The following is a 27,443-nucleotide window of genomic DNA, read 5'->3' on the forward strand; positions in this document are numbered from 1 at the left end:
CATTTTCTACTCCTGTAAGTGACCGGTGCAGTGGAGAGCTCCCTCTAAAAATGCATATTTGAGCACATGAATAGAATAAATTCAAGAAATATGATCACAGTTGCTCCTGTAATGTTTTTATAAACACAGAGTCTCTGCTTTTTTATTATAGTTAAGGTACAGTGTGTTATTTGGCAGAGAAATCTGACTTGAAAATGTAAAAGGTTCAGGCAACCACACATTTGGAAGTAGAAATCTTTCCTTAAAACAAGCCTCTGGTGTTTAAACATAGCAAAATTTCTGGAAACTTCAGTTTCTCAAAGTCTGCCAAAGCTCCAGTCACATGTAACATATTCTTGGGGCTTACATATAATGCTTCAAGTAATAAACAACATCTTGTTTAGAGCAGGATGAAAAAAAAAAAGGGGAAAACATTCATTAGGAGTCAATGCTCTATACCAGCACTGAAAACAAAACAAGCTTCTCACACTGAAAGCTCAGAATAACTTTTATAATGGATTAAAAAAAGATTCGAGTACTCTTCACACCTCTAAATATTGCAGTTAAAATTGTGGGTTAAGTTCTTACAGTAATTAAATAAAATATTCTATAAAAGAAATAAAATACACTCACTGAAGCGCACTCAGGTTTTCAGCAACAGAAAGAAAAGTTCTGATCATCCTAATTGGGTAACAGGATGAGTTACACACTGTACATAACTATAGGTCATCAGTAGCCCTTCAGTGCTCCCTGTACAATTCATTTATCATGCATTTTTTATTCAGGAACAAGGCTGGATTTTAAAAAAAAAATAAGTCGCTTCCATATGAAGGCTCATCGTGCAGAATATTCACAGTTTAAATATATGCACAGTCATCTCTACTAGTCAGACACCATTTCAGTCCTCTCATCAGAATGCACATTAACAGAATGAATTTGAGATACAGAAATAGCACACCCCAGCCAGGCCTGGAGAATGGGCCCTAATACCCACCTCACTGGGATCTAGTCAGGTTTAATTAATTAACGCTCATGAAGCACTATGAGCTCCTCAGATCATCACTTCAATTCATTATCACCCCCATTTGTTTTGTGTCCCACTTCCCCCCTTAATTCAACAGTGAATTTCTTTTGGAAAGTGTTGCATTTATAGAGTAATGAACAGATGAAAGAGGTTGGAGTGATTCCACAGGAGTATAAAAGGGAGCAGGAATCCTTCCCCTTCCTTCCTGCTTGAGTCATTTAGCATCAGGTCTGAGAGGAGCATGAAGCTTCAGGATGTGTAATGCTCTTCTAGGAGTCACCCCTGACCAAAACCGTGTCAAAATGCACCAGAAAATGATGAATGCAAGGATTTAACATTAAAACAATTGGTTTTAGTCTGGGAAACTTCTCTGCTTGCATTTATGTTAATTAAAGATGGGCATGAGCCACAATGCTCAAAGGGGTGTGGATGCAGGCACTTGGTTCTTCCCTCATCTCTAATAATTATTAGATACATTGGATGGAAATAGTTGGAAAGAAAATCAATAAGAGAATGAATCAAGAAAATGAATGGCAATTTCAAATACTTACAAGTATAGGATTTCACTCAAGGCCAAGACAAGATAAAATTAGTAGTCTGTATTAAAACAAAACAAAATGCAGTTTGATCAAACTTCCATTCAGTGGAATCTTCTTTAAGGACTTCGGATTTTGGCATTGAATAATTTGGGTTACATAACAGGGAAGAAAAGAAAGATTGCCTGCTGAAACTCCAAGGTTGCTATAGACTTTCCAAAGAGAAACCAGATTAAGACAAAAAAATTACTGGTGGAAGAAAAGCTGATAAAGAAGACTAGAATTTGATAATGGAGGAATTTAATTATTCAGGTATTGATTGCTATGATAACTATGTGGAAGCTAACAAAGTTTGTTTGTAGCAGCAATGCTATTAGTCCAGTAACTGAGCCCTGTGCTTGGAGCTGGGCATGTGTGCTGTTATAAAATTAATTTTAATTATAAAATTTAACTTTAATCACATTTCATGTCAATATAAGTTTAAAAGTTAATGATAGAGAGTTCAAACTTCACTATGATAAAGATCCTCATAGATTTAAAGGATAAATCAATGGAAAACATTCTTATCAAGAAAAGCTTGGGAGACTCACAAAGTGAATGGACTTGGGTCAAAAGAACAATCAAAGCCCAAATAGGCTGTTATTTTTCATTTAAAGAGAAAATCTTACTAAAAACAAAAGAATTGATACATCCAGTGGTGAGGGAAAATGTGACAATTATACAACAGTGGCAATCTGAGAGTCGTGAACCAGGGAAAAGCAAATATGCTTTAGTAGGGGGAGTTCTGTGATTATTCTGATTTAAAAATCCTTCCTGATGGACTTCAAAGTTAGGACCTCATCTTTCAGGAGTCACAAATACAGTTTCTGGTTTAGATATTTTTGTTGCTGGCTTTGCAGTTCATAAGTGGGACTGATCTTATACAGTCCCATGACCAGAAGAGTGGTCTCCAGATCCATATGTTGTAGATTTAAATGCTGTGATTTAATCAATATACCTGTGAGCAGGTATTTAAAATCGAGTTCTCCCCCATCTCATGTTTTTGCCTTGAGAGTTTAGGGTGGTCCCTAAAATCAAAAGCTTTCCTATCACTCACTTTCTCATTGATCCAGAAAAAAAGATTAACTCTTTCATAAAACACGTAGTCATCTTTCAGAGAAAAACCTAATTTTCATTAAAAAAAAAAAAACTTGGAAAAAAAATTAAAGTTTTCATTCTCTGTGAGAAATGTTTCTGTTTGGAACCATAACCACAATGGTTTTTCCTCACCATGATTTATAAGCCAGACCATAATTCAGACAAAATATCAGCAAACTTCAGCAGAGAGGATGTGGCACCCAAGCTACAGCACCTTTTAAACAGGTCCAGTTATATTATACAAATTCCATTTGTTTTAGTCTTAAATTTTTCATTTGGTCTCAATTCAAAGGGAGGGACTGTTTCCTTTGTAAAATGTTAGCTTTCCAATATTAAAATCAATCTAAGCATGAATCTAATATTAATCAACCACTTACTGTATTTCCCAGAAATTGCCAGGTCCATCATTGTAATAGAAAGATCTGCAGATGGGAACAGAAATCTGGGAGGGATAGCAAACATCCTAAAATAGTCAAACAATGGAAAAATAAAGCAGAAGAAACAGCTAGTCTAAAACAAAATATTCCATGCACATACTAGATTAAGAATTAAGAATTTAGCATTAAGAATTATTTTTGCAGCAGCAAATAAAAACATACTTCTTGAGCCACAGGAATCCATAAGAAATGTGGGTAGAGACCTGTAATAAATCAGAAATGTTAAGAAGCATCCCAACAGTCATTTTGATCTTTTGGCACTGAAGTAAAGTAAGCACAGTGCATAAGGGTTAACTCCTCAGCTCACATAAATCAAGTTAACACCATTTAAGTTAGCAAAATGTATTCAAAGTCAAATTCATTTACTCCAGCCAAAGATCTGTCCCTAACTCTATCCATTGCATTTTATACTGCATTAACAATTTTAACATATTCAGCTTTAAAGCCCAATATACTTCAATATAATCTCCATTGCATACACACACTTTTATGTACACATGCATATGCAGAGGAATACATACATATAAAATTATTTTAACTTATAATATAAACAAATTAACATAACAGAATTTGTAGCTATGAATAACAGAATAGGAACGGTTTTGCCGGGTTTAGTGAGGAAACACACTGAAAATCCTAATTTGAGTAGAGTCAACCAACCTGGATTTATGAGCAGGAAATCTCGCTCAAATAATTTGTTGGAATTTTTTCGAAGTTATCCCTGCCAAGGTAGACAAGAAAAATACTACGGATGGTATAAAATACGCCTAGACTTTCAAAAGAGTGTTTGATAAGATCCTACACTGGAGATTACCAGCAAGGTACAGAGCCACTGCATAAATGATAACAAACTTTAATGAACTGATAAGAGTCTGCAAACAGCATTCACCGAGTGACTTAGAGATTGGCAGTCAATACAGGCTAGTGCCTCGGTCAGGTTAGGAGCTTGTCTGGTCTCTAATCTATGTAAAAGAATTAAATCAGAATATCAAAGGTAACGTATCAAACCGTGCCGGGGACATAAAAGTGACAGGGGCTGTAGCAGCAATTGTCTCACTCGGGCTGTAAATGCGAGATCCAGATCAGCAGCAAATGCAGCATCAGCAGCACCGGGATCGCGCCGCTGTGCCAGAGCCCGCAGCTGAGAGAGCAAAGCAAACAGGATTTTCTCATGCAGGGCCAAATGTGAAAGCAAGCTCCACGTGGGCACAGGGCTGGGGAGGAGTTGGTGAGGGTGTTATGGAAGGGGAAGAGTGGGGAAAAGCCAGGTGCTGCTCGAGAGAAGGGAAGAGCTCAGGGAGCAACTGGAATTACAACAAAAGGGGAGGAATAGATAAGAGGATGCTTTGAGTCTCTTAATCCTTAGGAGATGGGGAGTTTAGAGGTGATTAAAATCTTTTGAAATTAAAAAACGAAACAAAATAAAAATGCCAACCTTTTTTCCTATCCCAATTTAATGCGTAAATGTTTGGACAAAACTTTCTATCCCAGGAATACAATTATGTTTTACTGTAAAGATGACAAAACTAGTCCTGTGTCGCTTGAACCCAAGTCCCACATAGTTCTGGAGCATTGCAGCCCCTTCCTGCCCCAAGGGTGGCAGGTCTGGCCAGAAAAGTGACCAAAGGACAGGACAAAAGTGTCAGAGTTGATTTCTGTGCTGCCACAACTCAGGGCAGTGTTGGAGGAGCTCAGCAGCCCTCCTGGTGCTTTTTCAGAAGCACCAAAGAGATTATGGCTCCTAAATCCTCTTTATAAGAGTGTCTCCTCCCGCGAAAACCACAATTTGCAGCCAATTTCAGTGCTGACTGAAACTTGGAGTGTTTTTGGGGACCCTGGACCTCACCTCCAGTCCAATTTTTTACATTAGCAATTGACCAGCTCCATGAAATAAGCTGGAACAGAGTTACAAAGCTCAAGAACAGAGCTCCAGTCCAGTGGACAGGTCTTTCACCTGACAGAAAGACACATTTTCCAATAAATTTTGATGGAAAAAGTGAAATGAAAGAATTTCTGAACAGGGCTGAATGGACCCACTCCAGCATGTGAGGTTAACTGAAGAGTTTTCAGTTTCATTTTGGCCCCTGGTAACTGCACAGAACTTTAACAGGTATTTAATTGAAACCTGCAGCAGCTAAAAATGGGTTCTGCTCATATGGCTTCACTAATTTTACCAACTTTTATATTCTTGTTTCTTCAAACAACTTGCCCAACACTAGATGGAAATTCTGTTGGCATTACTGCCACATCTACTTCCCTCAGTTTAATGGATCTTTTTTCAACAGCAAGACTGAAAATGTTTGGCCTTATGAGGATTTATCAGAACTGTACAAAGATTAAAATTTCAGCTGATTATGACACGTGTTTCACCAATAATTCCTTTATTATCTTTATGGAAGGACCCTCACAAAAAGCAGTCTGGTGCTATGAAAGCCACTACATTGACTTCCACTTTTTCAGAGCAGTATCTTATCAGTATGGATAAAAAAACCAAGAGATTTTAAGCTATGAGTGCCCAAGAGATGCCATGAAAAATGTTTTTTACGTCCCTCATTGTCTTGTCCCTAAGGTGGCAATTTTGATTCCTCTTTGGATCACCAGCTCTCCGGTAAGGCTGGATTTTTTAGACTTTTACAGAGTATTTTTTATCACTATGGATCCTGGCTATAAACCTGAAGCTTTCTGTGTCTCCCAGATATTGTTTACTGATTATTTTTTTAACCAGCTGCATGTCCATGTTTTCATTTCTGTCATAACTCTTTCTTCACCTGCCTGAAACCTAGAGATTTCTAATATTTCTTCCGTTTCCAAGTTTCTCAAAGTTCCCTGTCCACCCAGTACTGCCATCATAGTTCCTGAATAAAACCTCAGTGTTTCTCAACACTGGTGCAGAATTTCTTCCCCTAAACAACCTTTGTTAGCAGTGCCTCTTTTCTCAAGGGAAAATCTCTAAATAAACTTTCTGCTCATCATAAGAGCAAGTTGCTTCCCTAAGCAACAGGGTATGGTTAGATATCAGAATAATTGTTAATACACTGCATTTCTGGGATTTTGATGCACTTAAACAACAAATTTAAGAGTCTTTTCTTGATCTTGCATCACAGTGATCTACTTTGCCTGCTTCCCACTTCATACTTCACCCAAAGTGTTTTTATTTCCCCAGCCTATCAATCTTTGAAATTTGAAAATTGTTCAGGTTTATCTGTGACTTGTGTTTCTTTCCCCACGGTTTGTGTTGAGAGCTTTAATGACATTCTCCTTTGAGTTGCCTCAGAGGAAAGGAAAGACCCAGGTTTTTTCACGTCTGAGGAAGCATCTGTATGCTAATTCCCTCTCAACTTTGCAAGCAGAAAATTTAAAGGGAGATGGTTTTTAGCAAGTGGAGACCAGCTAGCAGTTAGAAATCTTTGTCATGGTACCAATTCCTTGTGAGATTTTTTTCCCTCCCACCAGCTTTCAAGGCTATTTCTTGACTTTACAATATCATTATAAGTTAATACTTGACTCCCAAAAGTCCCGCTCCACCTTAAAAATTGTACTGAATCTGTCAAACATCAATTTTGAATCAATGCCAATTCAGTATAAATAAGGTGTGATATGGACACTCCAGCAAAGGATTGCCTGCAAATCAAAAGGGCTCTTATCACACAAGGAAGGTGATGGATTTTTCTCCAGTAATTCCAATTCTGATCACCTTTTCCAGAGAAGAACTTTAGTGACTGAAATAGGAATATGATATGAAGCAATTGTTGTTTCCGGCTGTTAAAGATACTTTATATAAACAAAGACTGAGCCTAATCATTTTTTTTAAAAAGACCTAAACATTAATATTTTCATAATTAGGTTGAGGACTGAGGTAGTGGCTGTATCTGGTGAGTTTAAAAAAGGAAAATAAAACAGATTATGCCAATTAAAAATGAAAGGTCTAAGAATAAACAGTGAATTCTTGCAGAGGATCCAACTCACAGCGTAGTAGGCATTATGTCAAATAAAACCACGGAGTGAACTGAAGTATTAATGAACAGAAGAGATAGCCAGACATGTTTACACAGGCAGACAGGGCTGGAGGATATATTGACAACGTGGGGAGGTGTGTTGTAATAAACTTGAAGGGGGACAGACTTGTTGGGCCAAGTGTCCCTTTCCTGTCCAGGAATTCCTCGTGTCCTCATTACCCTTTCACCTCTGGACAGCTGCAATATTAAAATCTGGCTCCTATCTTAAGGAAATTGAGTTTAATGTCCTTAATTTAGCCCCCAGTCCACATATATCCATATCACAAAGCAATCATACAATTTGGCTCGACGGACAGCGGCTGCTGAGGCAAGAGGCTCATCCTGGAATGGCAGGGCTGTTGCAAGGCAGGCCCCAGGCCTCTGTAAAGCATCTGTAGCCTGTGCAATACATTCATGGTACATTCACACTTGTGAGAAGTCATCTTATTTTCACTTCTTTCTTTTCCTGGTACCTTTTGCAGGCGGAGTTTTAATTACCAAAGCAGTTGTCACGTTCCTGTATCATGGCAGCGGCCAAGCTGGATGAGAACAAAGGTGGTCTCTTGTTTTTTTTCATCTTTTCTTCAGCTCTAAGTGCAGGCTCAACAACTTGATTCAGCACATCTCCCTTCTCTCTGAGGCACACAGGAGGGCTGCAGGGTTAGGTGCTGCATCCATAGATTACTTAGCAGGAAAAACATGAGTGGCATATTTTGGTCTCGGGGATTGATATGCAACACTCCGAACGCCGAAGTCAACTGCTAAATAATCTGGAGTCAGAAAGGGGCAGAGTGGCTGTGGAGGGGAAAAAAAAAAAATGTGAAGGGGATAAAAATTAATCATGGAAAGAGTGTTATGTTTTATGTTAGTAAATCATTTTAACTAATTGATTACATCATATCTCCAGCCATGCTTCCGATTTAAAATCTTCAGGAATCGGTGGGCAGGGATGTAAAAGGCACTTGTTCTCTTCATCTGGAAAACATCTATGTTGCTTATTTTCCAATATTATGGGGGGGTTTTTCTCTGCATTTTTCCTTCAGATTTTTTTTAATGCCTTTTTGATGATTTTCTTCTGATCTGTTTGCTTAATGACATAAGGGGCAAATAGTAATGTAAAGGCACTTGAAGAGTATTGATATAAATATCAGTGTATTGGGTGCATTTTGGGATAGAGAGAGGGGTGTAAGATGGAGGATAAGTCTGACAGCTCGCGGCAGACGCGGCTGATTTGTAAATAACAAAATTGTAGGATTTATTCCTTTTGATGCACTGCACTTTTATTAAAAGAAAATCCCCTGGAAACCTCTGTAAATGGCACGAAACATATAATTAGACTTAGCTTTTTTCACCCTCTGCTTATGCTTATGCTTATGCTCCGTAACTTCAGCAGTGATTCAGTAACAACAGATTTTATAGAAACATCTGACAATGAGAACAAATATTTGCAGTGTTTTCAGTCTCTGCTCTGTATTTCTCTCTCCGAGGCAGAGCTTGCCTTCCTCGTGTGTGGATCAGTGTCGCTTTCCCTGCTGCTCACACCTCCAACCAGATCCACTTTCCAACACTAAATTTTAGATGTGACTTTTTACCCCTCGCTTCCTACCTCCCAAATGCCACCCTACAAATTCCTGTCTCCAAATTCCAGGCACGGACCTCCCAAAAATGAGTGCCACCAGCAGGCAGGCGCTGGCATAGGCAAAATCATCGTGGCCAGGCACAGCTGGTGGGTGGTGGTGGCTCGGGAGCTCTCTCAGGCACTCACCAGAATTATTCCAGAGACCATGTTGCCTCCTCCCTAGCTCAGAATTTGGGAAATCACATCCATTTACAACCTCTTTGTCGTTAGGCCCGTTGGCAGGTGGACCCACTGAAGTGTGGACCCTCTTGGTGAACATCAAACAGCATTCCCACATTCTGCCTGGTGCCTTTCCTGCACCCATTTCCAACCTGTCAGAACAAGGGGAAAGAACACCGTCAATACAGTCGGTTCTGAATTTAAAAAAAAATAAAAATACATAGAAACGATAAAAATAGCCATTTTTAGAGGGTTTCAGGTTGAAGGTTGCTTGTCAGAATCCAAGAAGAGAGCAGCAGTTGTTCTGACACTGCGGTTTTCACATCCTTGTCAGAGATTTGAAGCAGGATAGCTGATGTGTGTTAAAAAAGGATGGGAAGGTTTAAAATAGTTTAGATGCTGCCTGGAGCAAGTTTGAAGAGATATAGTAAGGAGCACTGGTAGGAGTGTACGTGCACCTAAAACCATCCATGGGGGGAAAAAAACTCGTCCAACTGCTGGTACCTTTAATTCAGTTCTGACCTGAATCCCCTCCAATGACCCAGGGACAAGTCAGGAAATTTCCCGAGAAACATTTTTAAAACATAAATCGCGGAGGGAGTGACAACATGGAAAATGCTTTCATTGCAAGGGAAGAGAAAAAAAAAATTCTCTCTCTGGTTTTTGACAGCTCTAATAACCCAGAGTCTAAGATTTGGGCTTGGAAAGGGGCCAGTTGGCCAAGCCTCTATCCACAGACAGGCTGGAGATGATGCTGATAGTCAGAGGGAAGCAAACAGAAGACCTGGCAAGTCCAATGCCACCCCTGACAAAGGGGATGTCTGCCAGCTCCTGGGTAAATCTGCAGTTGAGGTGTGCAGCAGTCACTGGGTTGTGCCTGTGCTTCTCCTGGAATCTGATCCAGTCAGCAGCCACCCGCAGAACGGCAGCAGTTTCCCAGATATTGGGCAATTCTGTACACAAGGAAACTATGCTGCAGCAGCTAATTGCTTTGGAAACTATGCTGCAGCAGCTAATTGTTTCAAATCATTTGGGATTTTCTAAATATCTTTGTAACCCTTGTGTTTCTGTAGATTTTAAAATATCCAGCTAATCTCCTGAAGTTGTGGAAAGAAAAATATGTTTTCCCTGGGGCGGTGATAAGAAATAATTGGGGCAATCGATCGACTCCAAAACTTTTGGATAGACATCAAAATGTCAGCTTTACACCCATATTCTTTGCTGCTAATTTCACCTCCATTAACTTAATCAGGAGTCAGTGGGAAAAGCAGGGTGACACTGAGGAAGCCAGGGAAAAGGAAATTTGATCTAGTCCCAAACAGGTAGCACAGAGGCTACTGTGTAATTATGAAAGTATGTGAATTTATATTCAGCCTAAACCCAAACAAAATAAATTTGCATGTAAATAAAGACAGAGTTGTCCATTGATCTCATGAAGGTACAATAGCATCTGAGAGGCACTGGATGATGTTCCTGATGTCCCATCCCTGGAAGCATCCAAGGTTGGACGGGGCTTGGAGCAGCCTGGGATGGTGGAAGGTGTCCCTGCCCATGGCAGGGGGTAGAATGGGATGGGCTTTAAGGTTCCTTCCCCCCAAACCATTCTGGATTCTCAGCACGGGATGCCTTCAGCCCAGAACTGCTGCTGACCCCAGCCTCAGAAGGGATGTCTCACTTTACAAAGAATTGTGGGAGCATCTCAGGGATCTTTTCTTTCTCTCCTGCTTTTAGAATCAAAAAAGCAGAAGTTTAACCCCAATTCCCACCTTTTCCCTTTGCAAAGAACTTTCTGGCATTGCCATTGCCCTGATGGCCAAAGCAGTGGCAGTTTTGGCCACTGGGCTCAGAGCTTTTTACCACTCTTGCTCTTACAAATTCAACCCCTCCTAGAAGGAAAAAAAAAAAGGAAAAAATAAAGAAAAAATAATCTGTTATCACTGAGCATATGTAACTGCTAAACATCCTATTCAGTATAACTCCAGCCTGTTCTGAGAACTGAATTTCACAGTTTCTTTATGCAGTATCTGTCTGTCAGATATTGCCCACTACATTACCATAGTCTATATAATATAATTCCACCAAAAATAAAAAACATTTATATATGTGTGCATATATATGTGTATATATATATGTACACACACACACATATATATGTATGTACAGATATATATAATATACATATTTTTTACTACCTGCTGTGAAAAGAAAAAATATGTTAAAAGCCTTTATTTTCATTTTACTTTGCGTATGTTCTATGTTCCTTGTATTAATGGCACGAAGGAAATTTAAACACTGTGGTGAATTTGTGCCTCCATTTTGATGTAACTTCTCTAATCTGCTAAATATAAATACTGCATCAGTTTTAGATATTTCTAGAGCAACCATCACCTTAGTTCTTCAGTATGACGTCAAGGAGCCAACAGGCTATACACAGAATATTTGGGCTGCCTGTGCATTTAAAGGTGCCACTAAATAAAATTCTCCAAACCTTTAATTTCTTAATAAATCAAATTCTCACAGAAGTGAAGGCAACTCCTTGGGTGCCAGGCAGGCAGTGCTGCTGTAACAATTAACCCATGGCCAGCAGCAGTGGAGCAAAGGCTACTTATTCCATTCCTTCATTTAGTTTTTCTACCTTTTGGGTTCTGGTTTTGCCCAGCTGCCCCTTCCTCCTTTCTGTTCCCTCTGTGGCTGAGCTGTGCTCACACCAACCCAGTGCCAAGTGGGGTTGCACAACAAGCACCATCCCTTGCACCCCTTTGCTGACCAACTTATAACTGATCTGCACTTCTGCTGTTCCTTAATCACCACCAGCTACAGCGAGGTGAGGTCTTGGGGGCTATGATTTAGGCATATTAAAATATATCAAGAAAATATTGATGTTGGCTCACTGGGAGGACACAGTTAAAATTTATATTGAGAGTTCCTGATATTTTAAACACCTCAAATTGAAACAACCTTTGATCTTCTCACTAAGTGTCATGTAAACAAGACAGGAACACTGTGTATCTGAGATATTTCTTTATGGTTTCCTAGCTTAACCTCACATGGGTTTAAGTATTGCAGGGGACCTCACCACTGTATATAAGAAAATGAGGCCTAAATGTGCTCATATCCAGAGGATTCACCACCTTATTAATGCATATATGTCATGCATAGATTATTAACAGCTTCATAACTAGATAGGAACTTGCATTTCAATAAACATACTTTTACAAGTGCAAAGGAAAAAAGTTTTGCATTAGGATGTTACTTACTTCTTGTCTTTGTCCTGGGAGAATGCAACTAAAGAAACCACATTTAAAATCAGACATTAGATATGCAAATATGTGTTCAGATCAGAGATACGAAAATTATTCAAATGATTAATTATTCATCATAAAAATGTCAATTAATAATTCTGAAGCATAATAGGCATCTTTCTAATGCATCTTTATTTTTCAAGCCTAAATACTGTTGAATCTGTGTTCAATTGCATTCTAACAAGTTTTTAAAAATTCAACAAAGTAAACAACCAACTATAAACAAAAGTGAGCCGTGAATTTTAATCACTGACAACTGAGCCAAGAAATGTGACCAAACTTCAGCATTGATCCCAGAAGAGAAGGAAAAGCTGATCCAGCTCATGGTGTGGGACAGTGGCTGGAGGATGCTTGTCCCCCACTGCTCACTGCCCAATGAGAAAAGAAATTTTGGGACCTGTGGATGCAGACACACAGATGTTGTGAACAGCAGCTGAGCAGCTCTAGGCCATCAGAAGTGGCTTTATGAATGACAAAATTAACAAAAACATATGAGGAGATTCACTTTTAATGTTCAGGGACTCACACAAGATCAAATATTACAGTGATCTGCTGGTTAGAAATGCCCAGGGATAGATAAATTAAAGCCAGACAATCTTTTCCCCTGCTTTTGGCTCGTATCCTATCCCTACATGGGTTTTCCGCAGAGGAACTTGAAAACTTTGGGAATGTTGATTCAAAAGGTTTCTTCCAAAATACCTCATCAGCAGGTGGGGGGAGAGTCATTCCCTGACCCTTTCTTCCTCTCTTCTGTGCCCTCTCCTCCATGTGGAAATTGGAAAAAAAATAAAGGCTTTGCTTTCTAAATCTTAGTTTATAGGGACACCTGTACTGAGCCAAAGTATCCAGCAGCATCTTGGGCCCACATGGGGCCTTCCCTGCTCACAAAAATTATTCCAGCCTGTATTATTCTCTGCTGCCACAGGTGACTGCAGAAAATAATCCCCCGGCATCTTTTTTTGTTTGATTTGGATTGGTTTTTTTTTGCAACCTCAAAATTATTTCTCAAGGCAAGAGCATCTTCTACACCCCAGAGACAGGAGCATGAGAAGCAGCCAGAACCCACAGGGATCCCAAATCTTGCAGGAGCAGCTCCCTCAGAGGAGCAGGGCTGTGGGGAGGGAAGGATGCTCTCCACAGGCTTGGCTGCAAGTGGGCATGTCTCATCTGGGTCCCCTACACAGGGATGTTTAATCCCTGATGTAGGAAGGGTTCCACACTTCAGGGAAAATAGTCAAGAATTCTGGCTAGGAAAGACATGAAGGAAAAGCCTCAGAGCATCTAAAGTGTATTTAGAGGTGTTAAACCTGTCTTCACCAGCCTCTAAAATGTATTAGTCAAAACTCATCAGCCAGAGCATCTTTGCTCCTATTCCCTCAGTTTTCCTCCTTCCACGTGGTGGGCAAGAAAATACAGTCCCCATTACTCATCCTCCTCCAGGGGACAAGCAAACACACCAAAATAAATAAGGCAGTGAATCATCCCCTCAGACCGTGCCACCAGTCCCCATAAAGCCAAAGGCTCAGGTCCTCCAGGGCCTGCGCCCCAAAGCCCTCCTCGGTGGCTGGTCACCTCCCCTCTCAATCAGAGCTGGGTGCCTGGGGGTCACACGGAGCTCTCTCCCTGCACAATCCCTTTCTCACGGTAGGGTTTGTCCCTGGCAGCAGGATTTGCCCCTAGCTGGCCCTGCAGATCCACACAGTGTTGGGAATATGGGGTTATCTTCACCACGATAGGTTTTGGTGGACAAAGGAAACCCACCGAGGAGCTGGAAGCAAGAGGGCTTCTCCTGTGACTTTAACCAGGCAGGTTTGCATCAGGATCAGCCCACCCTCATCTCAACTTGCAGCTTTTACATGTAGGAAAACCTGAGGAAAAGAGCAGAAACCTGCACTCAGAGAACTGCCCTTAAAACCATCTCCAAGCCCCAGTGCTGGGAGCTATACACAAGGAAGGAGCTGGGGTTTGTGAGGATATTTTGGCTCTGCTTGCTTTTAAACTGATGGGGTGGGGGGAATAGGATGTGCAAAAGTTTTAAAATAGAGCAGGGAATAGGATCTGCATGGGGATGCTGATGGAGCAGGGACTGAGATCCGGGCTGCCAGCACCACCCCAATAAAGGCAGGATCTATAGCCTGTCATTATTTCCATCTCCTAAAGAAGCTGCACACCCGTTATTAGTTCAGAGCCGGGCAGGAAATCATCGCCTGGATTAAGGTTAAATTCCATCTCAGAAGGGCTTAGCTGATTGCTAAATGTTTAGGTCCAAAAATTAAAAATGAAAAAACCCCAACAAACAGCCCCACATCTCACATTAAAATAGCATCTAATAATGTTGGGTGCTATGTCAGTCCTGCAAAGATCCGAGCAGTTTTATCGCTCCGAAGCAAACCCTGCGGAGGCACATCAGAGCTGGGGAAACTGTGAGATTGAGGGCTGAAAGAACAGCCAGCAAAATTATGAATAGGGATTATCTGACAATGCCAACATGTTTCTTAAAGCCCTTGAGCATCATCACACGCTCTGAGGGTTTGTTTTTCAGCGTGGCTGCAGATAAATATATTTTATTGATACACCATCGACAGCACTCCTGCCTATTGCGAGTCAGGCTGCAGCCTCTCGTAATCTCCAGTTCATCCCCTCGTTTTGTAATCTGGAAATGTAGGAACAATATGTAAGGAATTTGTAATGGGATTAATTTATTTTGAGAACTTGTTGGTTGGTTTTTAGGTTTTCTCCTTTTTCTCCTAGAAAACGTGGGTGAGTGGAAATCGAGTAAGTCAGTAATTAGCATTCACTTTTTTCTTTCCCTTTCTTTTTATCATATGCATCTAAATTCAGTTTAGCTCTTTAAGGAATTGCCAGACTGCCCTTGATTTATAGGCAGTGCCTTCTGGATCTGAGAGGATCTAATTCAAACTAATAATACTCGAATCTGATTTCAGGATATTTGCGCTGTGCTATATATTTCATTAAGATATCATCATTCTGTGTGTGTGTGTATGTGTGTGATATGTCTCTGTGTATCCAGGTACGTTTAGGCATGGAGAAGTCATGCATCCTGCAGGAAAATCACGCTGGCATTTAGAGAATAGTGGCAAGAAAACTTTTAACAAAGCCATGACGACTCGTAGCGGGGAACAAAAACAGAGTTATCAATAAAAACAATAAATAAAAACAAGAATTGAAAAGATTAGGGCAGCTCGTTGCCACCTTTGCCTGGTTGGGGATTGCAGCGGCAGCAGACGGCCAGAGCCTGCCTCTCCCTCCCCACTCCGCCTGCAGCTCGGGGTTGAGGAGGGGGACACCCGGAGGTGCCACTTCCCAGCTCGGGAGGGCATTTGGATGCCCCTACCCTGAGCTCCCCCATCTCACAGGGCCACCCACTCCCGTCTAGCCAAGAGATGACCAAAAGAAAAAAAAAATATCCCAGGCAGATGTCGGTGGCTGTGATGAGCTGCAAGGACACCCTGCGGGGGGGCGAGGGGGGTCCCTTCCTTCCTTTGCGATGCTGAGCCGTCAGGAAGGTGTTCCCTGAGCTGGACCATTTTGGAGCGCGATCCCACCGCTATTGCTCGCCCTCCACTTCTTGCTTTAGGCACACGTTCAATGCACAGTTCAAGAGCAGTTTATCTGAGCTTAATGTAAGTAAAAGTGCGGTGTGGGATCAGCGTGCCATTTGTTTCGGTTTTCCTCGGGAGGGGGAGAAGAAAAAAAAAGCCACATAAAGTGCTGGAACAGGCTGAACTCTTGTCCGAGCGGGGAAATTGTTTCGCAGCGCTTTAACGCAGCCCTTTGGGCAGCCCCACGTTCACCCTGGGAAGGGACAGCGCGAGTGGGCAAGAAGCGAAGTTTCTCTTTGCAGTGAGATGATTTCGAGCTCCTTCAGGAGGAAGGAACTGCTGTGGGTTGTGCTGAGAGCTGGGCATGAGCGGCTGGAGCCTCAGCCGGATCTGCCCCCTTTGCAGCCGAACGCCTTCGCTCCGCATCCCCGGCTCGCTCTGCCTTTACTTACTTCGGAATTACTTCTCGATTACGTGCGGTGTAAACCGGCTTTTTCATTAACAAACCGGCAGAGCGTTGGTTAAGAACACTTAAACTTCAAAAAAAAAGAAAAAACTATCCCCCTGGGAAGTGGGCTCTGAATTGGTTAATAATGTGCAGTACTTGCTAAATTGCTGACTTCCAGATGTGGAAAATATCTTTCTTGTTTAGGACCTACGTAACCTGATTGGATTACGACAGAAGCGTCACATTGGAAGGCTTTTGAGTGATGATTTAATTAACCATACAGTAGAAAGCTGTATTTGCCAGGAAACCCCTTCCATATTTGCATAACCAATCCCTTCAGTGCAAAGGTGGAGTCTGGGCTGCTTTTTTTTTTTTTTTTTCTCTTTCCCTTCTTTTTTTTTTTTTTTTTTTTCTCTCTATATGCAATTTTATTTTAATTTTAATACTTGAAAAAAGTGAAAAACTTGTAACCTCCCTGAAGTTCAGCCCCACGCGTTACTCGTCCACGCTGTCTCTCTGCTCATCCAGCTACTTCCAAGAAAGAGCAGAGCCAAGAAAAGAGCCCATCTCACCCCTGATCCATATCTGTGAACAAAACAGATAGACTGTAAGATCTCAGCACGTTCGGCTGATTTTTTTTTTTTTCATCAGATTTAGCTGACTATTCAAATAACCTGGATGAGTGCTGAAATGAAAGGGAGGGGAGAGAAAAAAAAAAAAAAAAAAAAAAAATGCCCAAAAAGAAACGCGTGAAGGATAAAAATAAAACCGCACCAAAACAAGCCAGGAGCTTATTTGCAGTACCCGAACAGAGTTTAGTTTCTAGGCTTTATGTTAGGGTAAGTTTTCCCCGGCGCAAGAGCCCGGAGCGGGGCTGGCCCCGGACGGAGCGGGCAGGATGCGGCCCTGGCCGGGCGGGCGAGCGGGGGGACCCCGCCGGGGGGGGACCGGAGGGGGGGACCCGGTCAGGGATCCCGCCCGAGGATGGGAGAAGCGGCAGGGATCCAGCCTGGGGGCAGGGGATCCGGCGGGATCCTGCTGGGGAGGGGGCGGGGGATTCCGCCTGGGGGAGGGAAAGGGATGCGGCGGGAGGACACCGGGGCAGGGATGCGCCTCGGGGAGGGGGGTGAGCGGGGATGCGCCCCGGGGGTGGCAGGGATGCGGGCAGGGTTCCATCGGCGGGGCAGGGGGCTGCAGCCCCCGGGGGGGTGGGATGCGGTGCGGTGAGTTTCCGCGGGGCGCGGAGCGGCGCGGAGCGGAGCGGCGGGGCGGGGGGCGGGCGCGGGGCGGGGGGCGGGCGGGAGGAGGTGGAATTGCATTTCTGCCGCTAAAGCGTTCGCGGAGACTTCAAGGTATAATCTATCCCAGATCCTTTCCCAGAGAGAAACTTGGCGATCACGTTTCCACATGATGCTCACGTTTGGTGCTCTCCAATTATCCCTCCCCACAAAGATAGGTGGCGTGTGTTGCAGGGTCTCTCCTCTCGCTCGTACAGAAAAGAAAAAGAAAAAAATGTCATTAGAAGAGGCGTAACACGTCAGTCCGTCCCCAGGTTTGTGTTTCCTGGAGTGGCAGAAAGAGATCAGTCCTAACCTGCCCAGCAGGAATAACGGTCCTTCCGACAACTCTTTGCAAGGCTTTTTACAATTTCTCCAGGAGCTGCATCTCCCTTCACCTTTTCTCCTCCACTTCGCGGCTTCTTCATGCTTTTTCTTCTCACCATTTCTGGCCAAAACTACAAACAAGACTTCGCAGGTAGGTTTGGAATTTAATTCCATTTTCTCTCCTTTTTTCTTTTCCTCTTCTTTTTTTTTTTTCCTCACACCACCTCACGCATCAGCGGGCTTATTTCATTCCGAGAGTATTTTAATTTTTCTGGATTGTTTATACTTGGGGCGAAAATTTTATTTTTTTAATTTTTTTTTTTTTAATCTTTTTAACCGAAACCTGAAGTCACTCCAGCACTGCTCCAGGAAGGGGTGAGCAGTTTCGGGGTGCACGGGGCTGTGCCACCACCATCCCTGCTCCCCTTACCTGTCAGCCAGGTACGGGAAGTGCTTTTTAAAAAGCAGCAGCAAAAGTTTTAGTGTTAGGAAAATACTTCGTCCTCCTGCAAAAAAAAAAAAAAAAAGCCAAAAAAACCCCAACCCTGTAACATCCCCCCACCCACCTCCTGCTCCTTTTTATTTCAGGTTTTACATCTGAGCTCTGAAAGTTTGCAGGTACCTGTTAATGCTTTGCATGCCCTGAGCATGCAGAGCCAGCCCGGCCGGGCACCGCTGGAGCCCCAGCCCCGGGCAGGGCTCCCCAGCAAAGGATGTGTTTCCCCAAACAGAAAGTTTTGCTGTTTTGTCTGCTCAGTTGGTTTCATTTCTATATTTTATTTTGTGAAGCTGGGTGAAGTAACACCTTAGCTTCTGGGAGCCTAAAGCAAGAAGTGAAAGTACAGACTGGAACTTAAAAGTCGTTTACCAAAAGGAAAAAAAAATAAAAATAAAATTAATACATATTTTTAAAAGCTTACCGGTCCTCTGGGAAGAAAAGTGTTCTCGAAATTTGCAGGTTTAAAATTATTGATAACTTTTTACGGGAGGCTGGAGAGTAGGGAAGGGAGTGAAATGCATTTAAAACAATTCACCATTGGTGGTTTTGCATTAAAACGCCAATTGCCGAGGCAGGCTGAGGGTCCGGGCTCGCCTCGGTGCCTGTCCTCCCTCCCCGCTGTATCTCCTCTCCTGGCAGATCTGCCGCGGTGATGCCACCACTGCCCACCCCAGCCCCGGGAATAACTGGCAAATACTAAAGTTTCTAGCACATTTCTCAGCCTCTTCTTTGCTCAGCCACCTTCATCCACATCCACAGAGCCATCCATTCCCTCTGTCCAGGCGGAATCCCAGGCAGGAGAGTGTGAGTAAACACGCTGACCCCACACACACTCTCTCAATCTTCCCATCCTCTTACCTGCTTGGAGATTTATTATTTTTTTATTTATAGCCAAGCAGGTTTTATAACAGTAAACGCCTGAGGAGAGAGTTCAGGCAGAATAAAAAGACCCAACAGCAGCACACTTCCCTGCTCAGTCCTGGTGTGAAGCTCCAGCAAAGTAAAAAGACACAAGGGAGGGGAAAGAGGAAAAGGGAGGGGGGAAAAAAAATCTCATTCTGTTTAAAATGTATGTATATATATGTTGAAATTGTTGAGTCAGGCAATAATTTTTTAGGTTTTATGTAAAATTCCCAGTGCAGGAGAAGACAATAGATGCGAAGGCGAGGGGGCATCCTGCTCAGGAGAGCAAGGGTTAATTGCCCTTGTTTTACAGTTTGCATCTGTTACATCTTTTATAGCCCCCTGTTTAAACTAATCCTCAAGTCAAAGCATCTTTAAAGCTACAGCATCTTCCTCGAGATGGACTGAGTTTCAGGAGCGTTCTTGCAGCAAACCAAACGCTCCTGCCCCTCTCTCCCTTTGACAGATAGAGCCTCCAGCCCAGCCCGGGCACACAGGCACACACAGTAGGTCTAAAAGTTTACAAGTTGCTTTTATTTATTTATTTTTTTCCTTAAAAACAAAAAAACCAAAACCCAACTGAAAGGCTGAAAACTCTGACAGCGGTAGTTTTGATTTCTGTTTCTTTTCTGGGTAGGAAAAAAAAATGACACTCTGAAGCTTTGTTTAACTAAGGGGCAGGGGAAACCCTGAATATTGTCAAACTGACTAAAAAGGTGACAGAGGTTTATAATTACACTCCTCGTTGTTAGGGGGAGGGGGAGGTATCCGTGCTGATCTTTACCCCAAAAGGACAGGGGAGAGCCATGTTTCCCTCTCCTCTTATCACTTTGCTGGAGTGTACTTTGGGGGGAAATAAAAATGAAGGCAGGAGAAGGGTAGGATTTCGCGTGAAAAGAAGTTCTAGTGTCAAATTAAAGTACTTTTAGGAGGAAATGGTCCGCCTAGCATTGAGTCAAACAGCCTACTGTAAAAGCTGTGCATTCCCTCATACGGTCATGAGTTATGACTCATTTGAGATGTAATTCTTGTCTCTCTCTCTCTCTCTCTCTCTCTCTCTGATCTGCTTTGCTGGTGCAACACACACACACGCAGGGAGGGAGACACACGCACACACGCTCACACACACACACACACACGCAGGGACACAGAGAGAGAGAGAGGGAGAGAGAGAGAGAGAGAGAGGGAGCAGAAATAAATAAATAAATAAATATATAAATAAATAAAGAAGAAATCTGCCCGGCTGGGGAGAGAGGGGGAGCCCGCTCCGACCGCGTCCCACCTCCCCCGGCACGGCCAGCCTCGCCGTGTGCGTGGATGGGTTCTTTTTCGGGTGCAAACTGGGGTCCCCGTTGGCGCCCTGCGTTTAAATGGGACATCCCGATGCCCACATTGTCGCTGTGTTTGGTCGTTACATAGAGCCTGCGTGCTGCTGCTGCTGCCGCCGCCGCTGCTGCTGAATCAGGGAGTCGAGCCCATGCGAACTGCCATCTGATCCACTCTTATCAATGAAGCAGCAGATCATGGCGGATGGCCCCAGGTGTAAGAGGCGAAAACAAGCCAACCCCCGGAGGAAAAACGGTAAGACGGCCCCCCGGGAAAACTTTTCCGGCCGGCTCCGCCGCGGCCGCGGGGGGAAAGGCGGCGGCAGGACGGGGAGCGGGACGGGGAGGGGGGCACGGCAGCCCGGCAGCCCGGGGCTGGCCGCCCCCCGGCTCCGTGCGCGGGGTCCCGCGGAGCTGCGCGGAGCGGCGGCGGTGCGGAGGGACGCGGGGGAGCCGCGCTGCCGCCCCGCGCCGCCGCCGCCGCCGCCGCCCCAAAGTTTGTTGCGCGGGCGCGGAGCGGAGCGGGCGCTGCCCCCGTGGCCCGGAGCGGCGGGGCCGCTGCCCCGGAGCGGCGGAGGAGCGGCGGGGGCGGCCCGGCTCGCCCGGCGCTGCTCGCCGGGGTCGCTCCGGCGCTGTCAGTGCGGGCCGGGCCGGGGCGCGGAGCGGAGCGGAGCGGAGCGGGGCGGTGGGAGGCGCGGAGCGGCGCGGAACGAGCGGGGCGGGCGGCCCTGGGAAAAACACCCGGCAGCGTGAGAACCCCGAGGCGGGCTGGCACCGAGTTAGCGACTCTCTCTCTCTTTCTTTTTTTTTTTTTTTTCTTTTTTTTTTTTCTTTTTTTTTTTTTTCTTTTATTGTTAGGGACTCGAAAATGAAACTTCCTCCTCCCTGATAATTAATAATACTAATGAGCTCGGTGCCCGATTGTCCGTCGCTGCCCTCTCCCCCGGTCCCCGCCGGCCGCGCAGGGCCGGGGCGCAGTGGGACGCGGTGTTCTGGGCTGATTTCACATTTGGCAGCTTTCACTGGTGTGGTGGGTCTCTCTTTCTCCGTCTCTCCCCGTCCCTCCCTTAGTTTCTTCCTTTCTCTCCCGGCTGATAGCCGCTTCCCCGCCGCCAGCCTCTCCCTCCCCGCTCGCAGCCCCTCCATGGCCATCCCGGCCCCACTTCCAACAACTTTCCTCTCGAGGAGCCGGAGGAAGGAAGATATTTGTGTGAACCTGAACCCATGCGCTTATAGCTCAGCTACTTCATTTAAGTGGAGAGGTGGAGGTGGAGGGGGGCTGAAGGAGGAGGGGGACACACACAACAACAACAACAACAACAAAAAACACAAAGACGAGAGAATGTTGATTAGAAACAAATGATCCTGGCCCCCCTCCCCTTCCCTCTCTCTAGGTTGTGAGTGTGAGTGTGTGTGTGTGTGTGTGTGTGTGTGTGCGTGTGTGTGTCTTTTTCTTGTTGTGGTGGAGGCGTCGAGCCATATGGGGGAGTGATAGAGGAATTTTAGTCAGAAACTGTTCGTTATGTTACACTGGCTTTTCCCTTTGTGTTGTCTTTGATCTATTTGCTTGGCTTAGTATTACCAAAAAAAAAAAAAAAAAAACCCAAAAAGAAAAAAACCTCAACTAAAATAATATATTCCGAGCAGCTTCCCAAGGATCCGTTCCTTGTTATCTTTTTTTAAAGTCTCTCCCCCTCCACCACCACCCTTTACTCTTGTGTCTGTCATTATTTAAGGTGGTCCTCACAGAGGAGACCTCCCCTTCCCCTCATCTCTGGGTAATTTAGTAGACATTAAAATTACACGTAATGTTTCCCTCTCCTCTCTTGTGTTTCCTCTGTTCTTTTTATTAAATGTTGGTTATTGATTTTCTAAAATCAATGTCTGTTGTGGGGCTTTTTTCCCCTTACAAGTATCTAAAGCACGTTGCTGATCAACTGGATAACAAAAGCTTTGTGTCAAGTAGCCTTTTTTCTTATGTTAAACAGTCATTTTTGAGAGAAAAAGAGAATGAGATTTAAAGCAACGCATCCAGAAGTGCTCTTTTGCAGTAAAGAATATTCTGAATGTTTGAGGGGGTTTTATTCTTCTTCCTCAGCCTCCTTGCTTTTCCAGGCAAGACTATTAGTTTAGCGTGTTAAACCCATCACATGCTCTCTGATGAGGGATGCATCTACGTGTGTAATATTTTCTCAACATGATTTGAGTCCTAAAAAAAACCCCACCACCACCACCACCCTTACCCTCCCCGCCAGAAAAAAAAAAAAAAAAAAAAAAAAAAAAATTGCTGGATGCCTCTGTTTGCCCAGGACACCAGGACCGTATCCTGGCAGTGCAGCCAAGTCTTTGGGAGCACGTATGGATCGGGGTGGCAGATTCTGGTTGTTCCCATGCAAAAGGGTGTTTTCAGGGAGCTGCACTAACTTGGAAAAGCCACCACACTTGGGAGACGAAAGTTTAATTGCGATTTTTAAGGTAACCACTTAAAGATCCTGCAAACTTCAAGTGTGTGTGCACTGCCTATGCGAAGGGCTGAGTTCTCCCTTCAGTGTCTTGTTCTGGCCAAGACACGGGGTGGGAGGGGGGGGGGAAGGAAATAATTCTCTACTTTCTGTCTGTCCCCTCTTTGTGATCCCTAGTTTGTTTCTTTCATTCATTTCTGAGTGAGAAATGCCCTGGTTCTGAGGAGCAGGTAGAGCGAGGGTGGGTTTGGTTAGAGCTTTTTTTTTTTTTTTTTTTTTCATTTTCTCTTTCTCGAGAAGCACGTATCCAATGCCTTTCCTGTTGGGAATTGCCTAGGATTTATCTGGACTGAGTGGATTTTTCTTCTTTCCTGGAATCGTGGAAAAGATGTTACTTCTGAGCTTGTGTCTTTGCTGATAACACCAGAAACGGTGATGCTTATCGAACTCGGACAGAAATTCCTTAGAAACGCAGCAGAACCAAAATAAAATTTAAAAGCCACGGGAAAAAAAAAATGAAATAGATGGTGATGAAGGAAGCGAGAGGAGCGTTAGTGAATCCCAGACACATTACAGACGGGGACAAAACAGAATAATCCAACTAATGCCTCAGTGGGCTCCACGCCTGTGTGCGTGTATCTGCGTGTGTGCGGGGATGGGCAAGGCTCGGGATGAGATACCGGGGCTGGATAAAATTACAGCGGACCTAAATAGGGTAGAAAGGAAGCAGGCTCGGGATTTTCCAAGATAACGGGGTTGATGAGAGCTGCTGGAGTGGAGGAGAGGTGTGCGGGGGGGGTGGGGGGGTGGGTTGAGAGAGGCGATGTGGAAATCAATGAAGGGTGAGCCCCCCGGGGAGGGGGGGCAGAGGGGAGGATGGGAAGGAGAGAACCCCGAAAGCGGGGCGGGGGGGGGGGGGCGGGAGGTGCGGGAGCGGCAGCCCAGGAATGCGGCGGAGCTCCGGGAAGTTCAGTCAGATGATTCCCAGCGCCTGACTCACTTCGCGGCACTTTCACTCGGGAGAGAAGTGGCGGCAGAAGAGGAGGAGGAGGAGGAGGAGGAAGAGGAGGAGGAGGAGGAGAGGGCAGCGAGCCCCCTTTCCGCACGGGCGCCCCGCGGAGGCGGGGGCTGTGCCGGTGGCCGCAGCGCCGGTGCGGAGCGGAGCGGGGCCCGGCGGCAGCGCTGTCCGGCCGGCAGCTCTGCCCTGCCATGCCTGATGAGCCGCCTCTCTCCGTGTTGTTGTGGTTTGGCGTTTGTTGGCTGAGGGTTTTCCCACCCCCCCCCCACCCCCTCCTCCTTTCCGCTCCCCTCCTCGAAAATCCAAAGTGAAATTAAAATCCCCGCGAAGGGGGGAGGAGGGGGGAAAGTTGTATCTAATTTACCCCAAAGTTTCAGTAAACAGCTCTCTTTGATTCCTTTGCCACCTCGCTTCCAGTTGTAAAGAAAAGGGAGAAAGTTCAATGCTTTCAGGGCGTCTGATCCAAGAACACAGACCAAACAAGCAGAGACGATTAGACTTGCTCAGAGCCTTTCCCAAAAAGATACCCACTCACCCTCCTTCCAGGGATGCTGGGGAAGGGGGAAAAACCTCCTTCACTTCTCACTTGAAAAAGAAAGGGGGGGGGGGAAGAAAAAAGAAAAAAAAAGAAAAAAAAAAAGAAAAAAATAGGCAAGCCTGCCTGCTGCCTTTAGTGAGTGGGAAGTGAGTCTTGTCTTCCCTGCCTGGAGAAGTTTGGAGGCAGCTAGACTGAGGCTGGGGTGTGAGGAGGCAGCTGTTCCCTGTGCAGCCCAGGTGGCAGCGGGCAGAGCGGGCACCCGGAGCGCTCCTGTGGCCGGGCAGCTCCCCAGGGCCGGGAATCCGTTGCGAGGAGATTACTCCGGGACTTGGCTCGCTGGGTAGAGAGACAAATGTACTGCTACCACCTCCAGAAAAAGCACCTGGAGATAGGTATTAAAAATTAATGCCATAAATGCGAGTGGCCAGGGCGTAATGATTATCCAGCCACATTTTCTCCGTGCAGATTCATGTCCAGGCTGAGCTGTGACATGGAGCAGGGGAGGTTGTTTTCTGTGTCAAGTCGGATCTATTTATTTTCTTCCGAGTTTCGAGAAACCCAGCGAATTTGGAGATTAGTGCCTGATTTACTGTTTGCCATTTGTGACCATTCGGTACTTACTGGTTCTGCTTACTGCACATGCCTTGCAAGGAAACTTTTGGGGGAATTTCTAATTGCTGCAAGGAAATGCGTTTGATGGCTTGGAAAAGGCGTATTTGAAAAAGAAAAAAAAAATGATAAGGAAACCATTACAAGTTAATTATCAATAATTATACATAGCCAACTGCTCAAGGTAGGGGAAATAAATAGGAGACTGAGATGCAAGCTCTCAGGACAGGCTGGTAATATTCCCCAAGAAAAATGTGTGTCTCCCTTTAGAGTGGAAAGAAGGGTGTTGATTCTTTTACAGCAGCCCCACATTCATTCCAAGAAATAGGAAATTCTTCGCCTCACAACAGTTTTTGGCATCTGCATTATCCCAGTGCTTTTAAGGTGCATTTTCTCCTCTGTGAAAGAGAACTCTTTGTCCTTTTTTTCTCCAAGACCATGGCTTCCCAAGGTAGACACTATTTTGTGCCTGTCACTTAGAAAGGGAGTGCAGGTTTGCAGTGCTCACAGACAATTGATTGTCTGCCCTAATGTGTTTCATTTACATGTTTATAACGTCAATAGTGCTGGGGTGTCCACTGTACCATTCATTCCAGCATTCCCACAAGGGTGCAATTGTCTGAATGGCCAAGTCAGACACCTTTTTGATTGCTCTTTAGTTGTCTTTTTAGAGTATAGAGAAAAAGGAGAGAAATCTGTGATGCAGAAACACTAGTTGAAAATATTTCAGAATTAAACGTCACCATTAAAGCAGATGTGAGCATTAGGCAAACAATATATTTTAACTAAGGTTCTGAAGGTGGAAACAAATTCAGAATAGCGGAGCTGGTTAGTGCACACGACATGCAGTCCCTTCCCTTAAATTTTGGGGGCTTTTAAAAAATCATCTGTCGTTTTCATTTTCATTTCAGCCCCTGTAAATGAAGCCACCTCCTAACTCTTTGTATGCTTAACTGTAATTTGCTATATTTTCCCTACATATTTACATATCTCTGTTTATGCCAACAGCGTCAGCTAACCACTGGGAAACTCTATTGAGAGAATAACTAGGCTGGGAGAAGTAGAGACTTAAAAAAATAGTAAGATCCAAATATTTCTTCATCAAGTGGTGTTTTTTTGGTGAATAAAACGACAATGCCCAGACTTTTCCTTGCAGCAGTTTAACTTACAGAGCTGTGCCCCAACTCCTTACGCCTCCGACCACCATCCTCTTGCGCTGCGAGCTTGCAGCAAAGTGTTTCGAGGAGTTTCCAAGTCAATGAAAGATCACTTTTGAAGGTGTGCTGTGCTGTTTTGATATGCCACGCTGTCCTTTATCACCCGGAGTGGCTTCTGAGGGAGGCAAGAAGCGCTTGCTCGTGGTTAGGAACAGAATAAATGAGGCACGCAGCTTGTTGGGACTCATGGAGAGGTGCATGTGTGCAAGCGCCTGCACCTCTGCGTGCTGTGCTCTGCAGGGGGAAACGGGATGCAGAGGTGTGCTTAGAAATAACCGCTCACATTTCAGGTTAGATTCATTTCCCCCTGAAAAGGGTGCTGAGCCCAGCAGCTACAATTAATGCAAGTCGACCTGCTCCATCCGTGATCATAAGGGCAAAGAGCACTAAGTCCTGTAGTTTCTGCTCTGGAGGTAAAGCGAGGGAAAACTTTTCTTTTTTCCTTCTCTATATAATTTTTGTCGTAATTTATTTTTTTTAAAAAAAATGCCTATTTGTGGATAGATTTTTTTCCCTTTTTTTTTTTTTTTTTCCCCTTTTTTTTTGTGCCTAACAGGGAAGACACAGTAGATGCACCGTTAGCTGAACCCCTGACACGGCGGTCTTTTGAATGCCTTAGGTATGATTTCACTTTCGCTCACATCAATGCTGACCTGAATGCCTTTCATATCTGATCCGCTGTGTCTCTCCCAGTAAACATCCCCTGAGGGGAGAACAAAGAAAGGAGCTCTTCTTCTTCTTAATCACAATTCAGCCCATTCACCGCCGGCAGGCTACATTTGCATTCTGCAACAGAAAGCCAAGATGAAAAGAAAAAAAAAAAAAAAAAAAAAAGAGAGAGTGAGAAGAAGGGGGGAAAAAGCAGAAGGGTGGAGGCTGAGTAAAATAACTTAGGTGTTTGTAGCTGTTTGTTGGGCTTCCCCTAGTTACAAGCCTTATATAGATCCTGCTCTACCCAGCCTTGGCTCTTCTGACAGGCAGATAGTGTTACAAGATGGCATGCCTGTACTATTCATGGCCACTCGCTCTAACACTTGAGGTAGAAAGTG

General features: G+C 44.4%; 1 protein-coding gene across 6 annotated transcripts in view; it reads left to right on the plus strand.

The window, feature by feature from the left end:
• The first annotated feature begins 15,833 nt into the window (after positions 1-15,833).
• ZEB2 (zinc finger E-box binding homeobox 2) overlaps positions 15,834-27,443 on the plus strand; it is a 116,542-nt gene continuing 104,932 nt past the window's right edge. The window contains exons 1-4 of one of the 6 annotated variants that reach the window (XM_058840502.1): positions 15,834-15,852; positions 17,692-17,771; positions 17,876-17,974; positions 20,645-20,806. In XM_058840502.1, coding sequence (XP_058696485.1) covers positions 20,734-20,806 — 73 coding nt within the window. In that variant the 5' untranslated portion in view covers positions 15,834-15,852; positions 17,692-17,771; positions 17,876-17,974; positions 20,645-20,733. Of the gene's footprint in view, positions 15,853-17,459; positions 17,975-19,372; positions 20,807-23,312; positions 23,798-27,443 lie in introns of those variants that run through there. The other 5 variants (XM_058840506.1, XM_058840501.1, XM_058840500.1 and 2 more) reach the window with 5 other exon arrangements.

Source organism: Poecile atricapillus, chromosome 5 (assembly GCF_030490865.1).
Source record: "Poecile atricapillus isolate bPoeAtr1 chromosome 5, bPoeAtr1.hap1, whole genome shotgun sequence".
Classification (NCBI taxonomy): Eukaryota; Metazoa; Chordata; class Aves; order Passeriformes; family Paridae; genus Poecile; species Poecile atricapillus.